Source organism: Salvelinus fontinalis, chromosome 33 (genome assembly GCF_029448725.1).
Source record: "Salvelinus fontinalis isolate EN_2023a chromosome 33, ASM2944872v1, whole genome shotgun sequence".
In the NCBI taxonomy this organism is placed as follows: Eukaryota; Metazoa; Chordata; class Actinopteri; order Salmoniformes; family Salmonidae; genus Salvelinus; species Salvelinus fontinalis.
The window spans coordinates 48,755,414-48,769,455 of NC_074697.1; the positions used below are offsets into that span (position 1 = coordinate 48,755,414).

The 14,042-nt window shown below is 43.4% G+C and overlaps 1 protein-coding gene across 1 annotated transcript in view; it reads left to right on the forward strand.

Moving 5' to 3' along the window:
- The window catches only part of LOC129832449 (serine/threonine-protein kinase SIK2-like), a 56,691-nt gene extending 49,700 nt beyond the window's left edge, over positions 1–6,991 (forward strand). Inside the window, exons 13-15 of the mRNA XM_055896520.1 lie at positions 2,120–2,230; positions 2,475–2,569; positions 2,661–6,991. Of these exons, the coding sequence (XP_055752495.1) occupies positions 2,120–2,230; positions 2,475–2,569; positions 2,661–3,231 (777 nt within the window). The 3' untranslated portion in view covers positions 3,232–6,991. The remainder of the gene's footprint in view (positions 1–2,119; positions 2,231–2,474; positions 2,570–2,660) is intronic.
- Positions 6,992–14,042: the final 7,051 nt, after the last annotated feature.

A 14,042-nucleotide genomic window follows, 5' to 3' on the forward strand; every position in this document is an offset into this window, starting at 1 on the left:
CAGTGCATCCATTTCCCTTGGGTTAGAACAGTGGTTGCTGCGTGTAACAAGGCCTGTGTGGTTGGTTGGTTGGTTGGTTGACCAGAGCTCTGGGCAAAAATAGTGCACTCTACAGGGATTGGGAATAGGGTCCTATTTGGGACAAAGCCCTGGTGGTCTAAGGGCTAATTGGCAACATGTCTGTCTACGAGGTCCCTATAGTTGCTTACCACACAATTACTATACACAGTCAGCAACAATACAACAACACATTGGCCCTGTATACAAGAGTGGCAATAACTTTACTCAGTGGAGCTTTGTGTGTGTGTGTGTGCGTGTCTCCGCTTCAGGGTTTCCTTACCGGGAAGATTTTAATTTACCGGCCATCAGAGATGTACCGGACCCATATGCATAGGGTGCATAACCCATTAAGGCATCCACCCACGGTGCTCAGAATGACAGTAATCACGTTTAGATTATGGTCATTCTTCTTAACGTAACATGCAACTGCTGTAATGAAGTAGCCAATAAAACGTCATTTTAAACATTTGTCAAAATGCAATTTGTGGGATCACACCATTCTAAACAGGGCACCTGATGTGAGCGGTTCCATATGTGACAATAACCAGGTTTATATCCAACCTTTGTGTAAAGTACGTTTAGGATAAAAGCGTGCAGGTAGCGCTGTTAGCTAGAGCGCACCTGCCAATACCAGAGTGGGCATACTCGCTATATAATGCAAACTTTTTTGTGAGGAAACCATCAGGAAAGTTAAATGCGATGGAAACGTATTTTTTTATTTGATACCTTTTGTGGTTAACTTCCCATGTATCACGTAAAGTGTTTTATTTGCAACAAGTCAATTTGATGGAAACATCGTGAGAAAATTTGCATATTTTTGAATATTCGCATGAGTCTGTTGCCATTTGGATGGAAAACGTGCTAGTCTTAAATCTCTAGAAACTTAGACAGAAGGGGAATCTAAAGAGGCAACAACTAGGATGGGTTACTAATATGACTAGGATTGTGCTTTTGGACAATGAAAGAAAGTTTCAATGGCAGTCTTTATAAAAAAATTCTATGGTCAGAATTTGCCTATGCTACTTTGAAGCAAGGTAAGACATGCCTCAAAATATGAAGTAAAACATTCAAAATGCAAACTGCCTCCAGCTCACATTGCAAAGTGATGGGTGATGCACTGATAGCCTGCCTACTGTTGCCTATGCACTTGAATGGCATGCTTCAATTACCAGTTGAGAAATAAAAATAGTAGCTCTTGGCCTCCCGAGTGGCGCAGCAGTCTAAGGCACTGCATTGCAGTGTTGCAGCGTCACTAAAGCCTGGTGTTTGGCCCGTCGTTGGCCAGGGTTAGGGGAGAGTTTGGCCGGGGGGGGGGGGGGGGCTTTACTTGGCTCATCGCTCTAGCGACTCCTTGTGGCGGGCCGGGTGCCTGCAGGCTGACTTCGGTTGTCAGTTGAACGGTGTTTCCTTCGACACGTTGGTGGGCTGGCTTCCGGGTTAAGCGAGCGGATGTTAAAAAGCGCGGTTTGGCGGGTCGTGTTTCGGAGGACGCATGACTCGACCTTCGCCTCTCCTAGCCTGTTGGGGAGTTGCAGCGATGAGAAGATTCTAATCACGAAATTGGGAAGAAAAACGAGTAAAAATTAAACAAAATGCAGCTCTTTAATTGTGGTGATCAAAACTGTTTTTAATATGTGATTGCATTTAGAATTGTTGCGAATTGACTGGATTTATAAAAGCCCGTTTCGCTACAGCAGCTCTAGCACTGTCTGACAAGTGATATTCTATGCTATGCTATGCTCGTGTGATAAATAAGACATGACAACAATACACATGCCCAAATTTAATTCCACAAAATTAGGCAGATTAACCTACAGGCCGATAAGTATGACTGTCAAATGTATTTCCATCAATTAATAAAAAGCATTTTTCAATGGGATTGTTTTTTTTCTCCCGGTCAATTTGGCCACCGACAATTTTATCTGCTTTACGTATTTATTTTGCCAAAAGCCGGCAATTACTGGCAAACGGAAACCCTGCTCTGCATTTGTGTATGCGTAGGCGGTCTGTAACCCAGTGTGATTGTGAGTGTAACCTCTGAACTCTTGTGTGTTTTCAGGGCGAGGCATCTAAGCACGAGGATAACTTAGCTTTATACCATGGTGGTGCCCAGCCTCTACTGTCCCGAAGACAGAGCCTGGAGACACAATATCTCGCACACAGACTACAGGTACCAAAACACCACTCAAATCTAGCTTGTATTTATCAAAGTATTTATTAAGGGAGTAATCAATTACAATAAGAAAATGGCTAATCATTTGTTTGTATGCATTACTGTACGATTTTTATATACATTTCATTGTAATTTTATATCTGCCAATGTTTATGGATGGCACATTTGAGACTGGTCACCGTCATTGCAATCACAGATAAAATTATTGAATCCCTCATATTTCCCACTCTGTCCCTTACAGAAAGCTAGTGTTATGGCTAATGTGAGTCCTGCTAGCTGCCAGCTCTTTTGTAAGGAGAATCCTTGGAGTCTAGAGCAACAGCTGCAGGAGCATAGGTACATTATTAGACTATTCATACTTATCAAACCGATCCCACCGCCATCTTATTTTCCTGGTTGTCGCTGTAACCTATCACTATATCTTCAGGTTGCACCAGAAGAGGATGTACCTCCAGAAGCAGACCCACCTCCAAGCCTACTTCAACCAGATGCAGATAGTGGAAGGTTCCTATCCAGGGGACCCAGGGGCCCCTCCACAGCAGCAGGGGGCCATGGCTGGGGCCCACCAGCAGCAGGGCAGCTCCCAGGCCTCCCCTCCCTACACCCAGGCCCTCAGCCCCTTCATTGAGCCCAGTGCCAACCTGGTCTACGACCACTACCTGGCCCAGCACTACCCCCACCCTCACTCCCACCTCAGCCCAGTATTAATGCCCCCTGCCCTGGCCGGCCAGGTGCAGAACCAGCACCCCGAGGCCCTGGGATACAGCTACCAGCTGTGTGACCAGCAGGGCCAGTTCCACTCCCCGCAAGAGGCACTTTATCCAGAGCAATACGAGTTCCACCTGGACCCCGGGCAGCCGCACCGGCCTGGCCCAGGAGAAGCCCCTGTTGCCGGGTACGAGGGGCTGGCGTTACCCACCGAGCTTCAGGACTCCTTTCTGGACAGCGAGATGATGGAGACTGTAGACTCGCAGCACGGCTTCCTACTGGTGAACTGAAGCCGGTAGAACTGTGGGGAGAAAGCAGTATTACCGACAGTTGAAAACCTACACAGCATTATGTTGTAGATGTCATGGAGTGGAGTTGGGGGTCAAGGTACAGGGGAAGTGTTTTTTTGTATCAATGACTACTATTTTTTTTTTTAGTTGTGGTGAACCAACCTCAGAACCTTTCTACCAAAATCCTCCCCATCTCCCTTCTTCCCACTTCTCTGTTCCCATCAGCCCTATGCTAGGATCCAGGCCTGGGTGATGGGGGCGTGCCAGCATGGATGGCTGGCTGGGTATGTGTGGATGGATGTTGCCATGATGGGGGGTGTCACGTGTGAAGTGATATCGCTCCACAGGAACACAACTGCCTCAAAGCTGACTGCAGCCGCAGCGGCCTCGTCGAGAACAAGTGCTGGACGATGCAAGAAAACTTGGCACAGTTTGGTCGTTTTTGGAAGACGTGCACAACGGAACTTGGCTTACCGAAAGCACAAACCAAACGACAAAGATGCTATTTAGTATTGAAATAGGACAAGAACTCTCAAAAACACGTTGGGTGTTTTGAAGTAGTAAAAAGAATAATAAACGAACAAGAGACTAAGTAATGAATTAATGCGCACTTGATAAGTGCAGTGTTAGTCAATATTTTATCGTGGCAATATTGAAGCAACAGGCTTTTTCCTCACCAGAAAGTCGTACTTTAATGTGTGATGTTTTTGGGGAGAATTCCAGTATGATGACTCACAGCCAACGTATCCACAGTGACCGCTGATCACTGCGTAGACCGTGATGATATAATCAGGAGATAATCCCCCCACTAATACCATCTCAGCAGATAAAAGGGAAGAAGGGGAAAAAATATTTTATAAATCGGCTAGATATTTCCAACAAACTACACATCAGATTGTGAGGCCCTTTGCTTCACGAGGAGCTAAAAGGAATACAGTGCCTTGCAAAAGTGTTTTTCCTATTTTGTTGCATTACAACCTGTAATTTAAATGGATTTTTATTTGGTTTTCATGTAATGGATATACACAAAATAGTCCAAATTGGTGACGTGAAAAAAATTACTTGTTTCAAAAAAAAAATGTCAAATCTGAAGTGGTGCATGCATATGTATTCACCCCCTTTGCTATGAAGCCGCTAAATAAGATCTGGTGCAACCAATTACCTTCAGAAGTTACAAATAAAGTCCACTTGTGTGTAGTCCTAACTAATTAAGTGTCACATGATCTCAGTATATTTACACCTGTTCTGAAAGGCCCCAGAGTCTGCAACACCACTAAGCAAGGGGCATCACCAAGCAAGCAGCACCATTAAGACCAAGGAGCTCTCCAAACAGGTCAGGGAGGGACAAAGTTGTGGAGAAGTACCGATCAGGGTTAGGTTATTTTTTTTAAATCTGAAACTTAACATCCCACGGAGCACCATTTAAATCCTTTATTTTAAAAATGTAAAGAATATGGCACCACAACAAACCTGACAAGAGAGGGATGCCCACCAAAACTCACAGACCAGGCAAGGAGGGCATTAATCAGAGAGGCAACAAAGAGACCAAAGATAACCCTGAAGGAGCTGCGAAGCTCCACAGCAGAGATTGGAATATCTGTCCATAGAACCACTTTAAGCCATATACTCCAGAGCTGGGCTTTACGAAAGAGTGGCCAGAAAAAAAGCCATTGTTTAAAGAGAATAATAAGCAAACACGTTTGGTGTTTGCCAAAAGGCATGTGGGAGACTCCCCAAACATATGGATGAAGGTACTCTGGTCAGATGAGACTAAAATTGAGCTTTTTGGCCATCAAGGAAAATGCTATGTCTGGCGCAAACCCAACACCTCTCGTCACCCCGAGAACACCATCCCCACAGTGAAGCATGGTGGTGGCAGCATCATGCTGGGGGGATGTTTTTCATCGGCAGGGACTAGGAAACTGGTCTGAATTGAAGGATGGTGCTAAATACAGGGAAATTATTGAGGGGAAACCTGTTTTGTTTCAGTCTTCCAGAGATTTGAGACTGGGACGGAGGTTCACCTTCCAGCAGGACATTGACCCTAAGCGTACTGCTAAAGCAACACTTGAGTGGTTTAAGGGGAAACATTTAAATGTCTTGAATGGCCTAGTCAAAGCCCAGACCTCAATCCAATTGAGAATCTGTGGTAAAGTATTTCTGTACACCCACGGAACCCATCCAACTTGAAGGAGCTGGAGCAGTTTTGCCTTGAAGAATGGGCAAAAATCCCAGTGGCTAGATGTGCCAAGCTTATAGAGACATACCCCAAGAGACTTGTAGCTGCAAAAGGTGTCTCTACAAAGTATTGACTTTGGGGGGGTGAATAGTTATGCACGCTCAAGTTTGTCTTGCTTGTTTAAAAAAATATATATTTTGCATGTTGTGTAAATCAAATGATACAACAAAAATCTACTTTAATTCCAGGTTGTAAGGCAACAAAATAGGAAAAATGCCAAGGAGGGTGAATACTTTTGCAAGCCACTAAGTCAAGTCCAATCAAATCAGTTTGCTGCACTAGTGTTGTTAGGTGAGTTTTATCTCCAGATTGTGACCTTATACCCCCTGTTGTATGCAGCTGATGTGGGTCTAACAGTGGGTTTACTGGGGTTCTGAAGTAATGTTTCTCTAACCTAAAAGGTTGCTGTAAAACATAAGGGGGGAAAAGACGTTAGTAACCCGACACTGGATTAATTTTGACAAGTTTCACCATGGCTCTCTTACAACAAGCTTAGAATGAACACTTAACTTTTGAATCTACTTGAAGCATATAGATTTCTGACGAAGACATGACTCTACTTTTCATTAAATATGATGAAAAACCGAAGTGTTCGAGGTTAGAGACACCATCTGCATCTCAAATGGCACCCTATTCCCTCCATAGTACAATACTTTTGAACTGAGCCCTATTGGCTCTGGTCAAAGTAGTGCACTATATAGGTGATAGGGTGCCATTTGGGACGTAGCCATAGACTGCAGGAATTGTCTGTGGAAGTTGAATTACTGGAGCACTTACGAGGTGACAAAGGAAATGTAGCTAGAGTCAGAGACGTGGTGATGGTGGTAGTCAGAATGGTGTTTAGCCTAGTCTGCTGCTTCCCCGGGAGACTGAAACAAAAGCGAGGGACCCATTCGCTGTCTTTTATCTCAATAAACGGACACAAAACATTTGGTTCTTTCAAAGAAAGACCAGCGAGAATAACACTATTGGTTGTTCATTGTGCTTTGTACAAATTAGGGGTTTCGAGACTCTTTAGTGCTCTCAAGATGCAACAAATATTGTGTTGAGCGTGAATAGTGTTCAGTGTGTGCCTTTTTAACTTTTTTTGTTTTGAATTAAGATAAGAATATTTTAGCTTTTATTTCTGGTTTTAATTCCATTCTGTTTTTATTTTGGGGTATCCTTTCCGGAAATAAGTAGTCCCAGGTTTTACAAAGGTACAAAACCAAAGTCCCCTCAGAAGTTTCCCTGTACAACCCCACCATGTGGAGTTAGGAGCTTCTTGGTTTTAGCTTCTTGACAGTGCTTTTTTTGGTCAATCAGTATATGCCATTTAAAAAGTATTATAGCAATATTTCTAAGTAATAGTTGAAAATATACAGAAAATAATGAAGATTAGTAGTGGATGTGTTTCAGTATCATAATTGCACCTCCTGCTGACAAACACCTGTTAGAAAATCCAATTTTATATTTACCTTCATTGATGTTGACCACACATAAGCTAACTTGCTGTTGAGATTAAAAAGGTTTATCGAACAACTTGTGTGAGTATCTTGATCTACTTTCTTTTCTCCTCCAAATAATCTGACTACGTACTCTTGTGTTGAATCCAATGATGAATATTGAGATTCCATTACAACAGCCCAAATAGGGACATCAACGGATCCCCACACAATTGTACCAGTATAACACGTAGCCCTTTTATCATAAACAGTTGAGTCACACAGTACATGAGCCTGAAATCATTTCAGGAACTATATCCAAGGTCTCAAAGGCCATCCATTGGCAGTTATTATCAGCACTTTATTACCCGTTCAACATCCAAATTGATTGGTAATGTGGCAAGTGTTTTGTAAAAACTCTCAAATGGATGGGTATGTGGCATCATTACTGTGTTGATAAATATGTTCAGGGTTCTTAACACCATTGAGTCAGTCCTAGTTCTGTCAGTAATCAATGGCATAATTGGACCAGTTAATGGTCTAAACTTTATGGATTGAAGTCTGCCCTCACAAGCACAGCACATTTCATCTAGATGTGGAGTAAATCGGGGCCTGTATTCATAAAGCTGCTCATCTAGGATCATGTCCCCCGTCCATATAATATTCACATGATCTAAAAGGCCAAACTGATCCTGGATCAGCACTCCTACTCAGAGACACTATGAATATGGCCCAGGAATGGGTGTGAATAGATAGAGCATCTCAGACAGTGAAATGTTCCACTTTTCCAAAAGGCCTCTACATGACTATAGCCTATATCCCTCTTGGTTCTCTTGTCTGGAATTCAATCAGGATCCCCTACCGGAGTTCTACTAATAACTGAACCAGTTCCCATTGGTGTCGGTCTCGGTTGCTAACTGGACTGTTGTCAACACAAACACGGCCCACAAACAAGCGTCATTGCTTCGGAGGTTATTTGATTAGTTCAACCATTGCGCCCATTTCTCGGCAGATGCCCTTTGCTATAAGTTATCTGGGTATGGATCAGCAAATAATGCTCCCCGGGGGCTGAACTGAGTGAACCCAGAGATGCCATGTCCTCCCATTAGTGCACTCAACTCTACCCTATACTATACATACCGGAGCATTAGAGTGAGTCCGCCGAACCATGACTCCGAGGACCTCCCCATAAGTGGATGATGAGATCACTTGGTCTTCAACCTAGCGGTCTCCTTATTCCCAGTACAGATTGAGCTAATGTCCCAGTCAAAGTTTAGTCCTTGTCCAGAAAACTTGAGCAGGAATACAGTTAATCAAATCAGGCCTGTAATCCCAGTTTCATGTAACTGCCAAAATAAAGGAAACACCAACATAAAGTGTCTTAATAGGGCGTTGGGCCAGCACAGCTTCAATGCACATTGGCATAGATTCTACAAGTGTTTGGAACTTGTAAAAAAAAAATCCATGTTGAGGTTGGTGGAAAAATGCGGTCTCGGGCACCGCTCCAGGATCTCCCATAAGTGTTCAGTTGGGTTGATCTGGTGACTGAGACAGCCATGGCATATGGTTTGCACCGTTTTTGTGTTCGTCAAACCATTCGGTGACCACTCGTGCCCTGTGGATGGGGGGCATCGTTATCCTATGAGGGCATAGCCATGGTAGCCAAAATAGTGGCCCGCCCAGCATTTTTATACATGATTCTAAGCATGATGGGATGTTAATTGCCTAATTAACTCAGGAACCACACCTGTGTGGAAGCACCTGCTTTCAATATACATACAAAATTATGTGGACACCCCTTCAAGTTAGTGGATTCAGCTTTTTCAGCCACACCCATTGCTGACAGGTGTATAAAATTGAGCAGACCGCCATGCAATCTCCATAGACAAACATTGGCAGTAGAATGGCCCCTACTGAGGAGCTCAGTGACTTTCAACATGGCACCTCCATAGGATGCCACCTTTCCAACAAGTCGGTTTGTCAAATTTCTGCCCTGATAGAGCTGTCCCGGGTCAACTGTGAGGAGATCTCTGTGAGGTTGTTATTGTGAAGTGGAAATGTCTAGGAGCAACAACGGCTCAACCAGGAAGTGGTAGCCTACCGAGAAAGGGACTGCTGAAGAGCGTAGCGAGTAAAAATCGTCTGTCCTCTGTTGCAACACACTGCAGAGTTCCAAACTGCCTCTGGAAGAACTGTTCGTCGGTAGCTTCACGAAATGGGTTTCCATGGCCGAGCATCCGCACACAAGCCTAAGATCACCCTGTGCAATGTCAAGCGTCAGCTGGAGTGGTGTAAAGCTTGCAGTCATTGGACTCTGGAGCAGTGGAAACAAGGTTCTCTGGAGTGTTGAATCACGCTTCAACATCTAGTAGTCCGATTGACGAATATGGGTTTGGTGGATGCCAGGAGAACGCTACCTGCCTGAATGCATAATGCCAACTGTAAAGTTTGGTGGAGGAGGAATAATGGTCTGGGGCTGTTTTTCATGGTTCGGTCTAGGCCCCTTAGTTCCAGTGAAGAGAAATCTTAACGCTACAGCATACAATGATATTCTAGACGATTCTGTGCTTCCAACTTTGTAGCAACAGTTTGGAGAAGGCCCTTTCCTGTTCCAGCATGACAATGCCCCTGTGCACATAGCGGGGTCTATACAGAAATGGTTTGGAAGAACTTGACTGGCCTGCACAGAGCCCTGACCTCAACCCCATTGAACACCTTTGGGATGAATTAGAACGCCGACAGCGAGCCAGGCCTAATCGCCTATCAGTGTACAACCTCACTGATGCTCTTGTGGCTGAATGGAAGCAAATCCCCGCAGCAAGTGGAAAGTCTTCCTAGAAAAGTGTCTTTCCACTTGTTTATGCCGTCTAAAAATGTGTGAACAATCAGAATGTCAAGAAGATAACACAGGACACACGTCAGCACCAGATATAAACAGGGGTTTTCTATTTTATTTCTTCCAAATCAGAATTCTACCCTCTGTTCATGCTGGTAAAACTCAAATCGGTGGTTGCCATGGCAACAGGTGAATGACAACAGAATACTTCTGCTCTCCAGCTGAGGTCAGAGAGTACTCATCAGTTTAACCCTCTGGGGTCAGTTGAAGCTACACTGAACAAAGCCAACAAGTCCTGGGTCATATTCATTAGGCACCAAACAAAAGAAAAGACTGAAACGGAAAGACTACCTGGACATTTGTGTTCTGTTGCAAAACGTACAATTTTCTGTCACATGCCATAATGAACACAACCCTGATGGAGGATGGCTAGGGCTGACAATGAATAAGAGGCAAACCTCCACATGAGAAGGTACCTGTCTAGCCTGACACATCCCATTAGCCTGACCTACTACTAATATGTGTGACCATGCAAGGTTGTTATTTCTAGGTCATGTGCAGGCCGGGATTAGGGTCTCTAAAACGCCTGGTGTAAAGTAGAACAACACTAAGACAGACGGAGACCTACACTGACTGCTGCCCATCAGTTACGCAAGATCCTTCTTACATGGAAGAGGTCTGTGTCTTCTTTACATGGAATGAGAGCATATGCTTGGCCATGGCTTATGTAATAAAACTGTACATGATAAGAAGAAAACACACGTCCTGCCTATTGATCAGGTATTGATCAGGGTGCCCTTAATTTGATACAGTTGTAGGATTAAATATTTTACGCAGTAAATATTGTATGGTTTATTCACACCGAATTAACTATAAGATTTTATTTGTCCATCAGTGCCCTCACAGAAACAAGAGGCAAGACACTTCTCCTTGTGATGGTCGAGTGGGCGGTATAGACAGACTAACCGACTCAAAATAGTGTGTGAGAGAGAAAGGACATATTGAGGGCAAGTTGACTTTAGGAAAATGAAAAAAAGCTTGTTTCCCTTGCGTATTCTATGTTTTGTCACTGTGAGAGAAACCAACCGGAGGGCATCTCTTCCCCCACTGAGCTGAAGTACCTTTGCTGAATCCTGTCATGAATGACTTTATCTAGTTTCAGAAGAGCCAGCTGCATTATTTCAACGTTTGCAGCAGTTCTGTTTGACAGTTTCAAATATTAGTATCCAAGAGATAATGGAACCCATAACTCCTCAATTCAGTAGCTCTGGTCTTCCTATATGAATTATGGCTAATAATATTAAATCAAACATTCTGTTAAAAAGGTTCTGTTTAACTGTTATTTAGGCTACAGTCACTGTAAATCCTGACAAAGCTGTTTGGCAATCCAATGCAGAGGATTAATCCATCAACCTCTAAACTGAACAACGTCCAGCTGTGACAATGTCGCTCCAGGCTCCCTATCATGCATTTAACCACCAACACTCTGTGTACTAGTACAGTACTGTTATGCTACCACTTCTCCCAGACGAAGATTAAAAGGCTAGTTTTGGTCTATGAAGCACTTTCAAAGGGGGACCACTAATTAGCATGCGTTTTAGGGCAATAGGCTCAAAGGGATAGTTTTAACCAAATTACAAAATGATATTGGTTTCCTTATCTTGGACTGGACTCAATTCATAGCGCTGAAGAGCTGCACAACAGGGAGATAGAAATTTAAAGGCAATGTTCCCGCATTAGCAGAGACTCGATTCACGGTAAACACTGCATATGTCGGCTCAATCGGAAATTACCTTTAAATTTAAATCGTGCTCGAGCGCTGAACTTCAGCAATAAGGTTTGAATCCAGCCCCTTGTAAGTGGTCCATCGACAAAACCAATGTGTAATTTTGTAACTTGGATTAATCGGTGTCCAGGAAACCAGCCCCTGAACGATTCACCCAGACGTCGTTTCAACATCTAGTTTTGATTTACATTTGGTTGAGATGTCAAGTTGCCAACTAATGTGAAATCAACAAAAACATTCACCATGTCATTGGATTTACTTAAAAAGTTGGGTGAAAAAGATACCAAATTCCCTTAAATTTATGACTTTTTACTAATCCAATCAGTTTTCCCACATTGATTCAACGTCAGATGTAATTTTTGTTGTTGAAATGACGTGGAAACAACATTGATGCAACCAGGTTTTGCTCACATCACAGATTTTCACACTTGCCTCTCTGATCAGCAGCAGAGACAGGGTTGAAACGACGTTAGGCTATAGCTCCCTGTTGCCAAAACAACCTGACAGTTATTTATATTTCATCTCCAGAGCAGCTGCCATTCCATAATGCTCAAACATGAGCAGGAACATCTGCAAACAATTGAGCACAATGGGTCTCCATGAATGGGCTGGAGGTAGCTGGGCTGATCACTGAGAGAGCTGTGCGAACACACTTTGAAGCACTGACACATGTGGACAGATAGGCCACCAGGTCTGCACATGGCCCAGGTATGGATGGACATCTGGGGAGAGAAGGGAAGGGGAGCAGCTGGTCATCCATCTTAACCAATCGACCAGAGGGTGATTCAATTCCAGGCCTGCTGGTTTTCATTATTTCCTTCTAATCAGGGACTGATTCAGACCTGGTGGTGAGTGAACTACCTGGCCAATCAATTACATGATTTCATTAATTGATCAATTCATTAACCATTAGCCCTTGAGGCCCATAACTGAATAGCTCTGAACTGAACGTTAGATTTGAACTTGTTGTTGAGCTCTACTATATACAGTATCTGGTTGCATGAGTCAGCAGCGATTGCCACTATTATACAAACACTGTCTGCATCCCAAATGGCACCAGAGTGCACCACTTTTGACCTGGTTCCACAGGGCTCTGGGTGATTCTACAGAAGTGGGTCGCCGTTAGTTATTACATAAAACCGGCTAATTCAGAAGAATTCAGAAGTCGTGTCGGAAATACATTTTCCGGGGTGTGTTGTAATATGGAGGACTGGCAAGCAAGCCTGTTCCCTATAATGTAAACAGAAATACTTGCAATTTTTTTGAGAATAAAATACAGAAATATCTCATTTAAATAAGTATTCACACCCCTTTGCTATGACACTCCAAATTGAGCTCAGGTGCATCCAATTTCCTTTGATCATCCCTTGAGACGTCGCTGCAACTGTGGCCAATTCGATTGTTTGGAAATGTTTTAGAAAGAAACACAAGTCTTTATAAGGTCCCACAGTGGACAGTGCATTTCAGAGCAGAAACTATACCATGAAGTACAACCAACTGTCTGTAGATCTCCAAGATAGAATTGTGATGAGGCATATACCAGGGGAAGGCGATACAACTTTTTATAGAATGTTGAACGTTTCCAAGAGTGGTCTGCATCATTGGGAAATGGAAAAAAATATGGAACTACCCAGACCGACTACCTGACCAATCTGAGCAACTGGGCAAGAAGGACCTTGGGAGGTGACCAAGAACCCGCTCTGACAGACCTACAGAGTTCCTTGGCTGAGATGGGAGAACCTGCCAGAAGGACCACAGTCTTACAGCACTTCACCAATCTGGGCATTATGCGAGAGTGGCCAGACAGAAGCCACTTCTGAGAAAAAGGCACATGACAGCAGGCCTGGTGTTTGCAAAAAGGCACGTGAAAGACTCTGATAGCATAAGGCACAATATTCTGGGGTCTGATGAGAAAAATGTAACACTTTGGCCTGAATGCAAAGCACAATGTCTGAAAACCAGGCACAGCTCATCACCCGTCTAACACCATCCCTACCGTGAAGCATGATGGTGGCAGCATCATGTTATGGGGACGCTTTTCAGCAGCATGGACTGGTATTTGGTATTTTATTAGGATCCCCATTAGCTGTTGCAAAAGCAGCAGCTACTCTTCCTGGGGTCCACACAAAACATGAAACATGACATGATACAGAACATTAATAGACAAGAACAGAACTACATCACATATATATATTTTTTTTAAAGGCACACGTAGCCTACATATCACCTACATACACACTATATAGGTCAAATCACTTTACCCCGACCTACAGTTGAAGTCGGAAGATTACATACACCTTAGTCAAATACATTTAATCTCAGATGTTCACAATTCCTGACATTTAATCCTAGCAAAAATTCTCTGTTTTAGGTCAGTTAAGATCACCACTTTATTTTAAGAATGTGAAATGTCAGAATATTAGTGGAGAGATTGATTTTTTTCAGCTTTTAATTCTTTCACAAGCTTCCCAGTGGGTCAGAAGTTTACATAAACTCAATTCGTATTTGGTAGCATTGCCTTTAAAT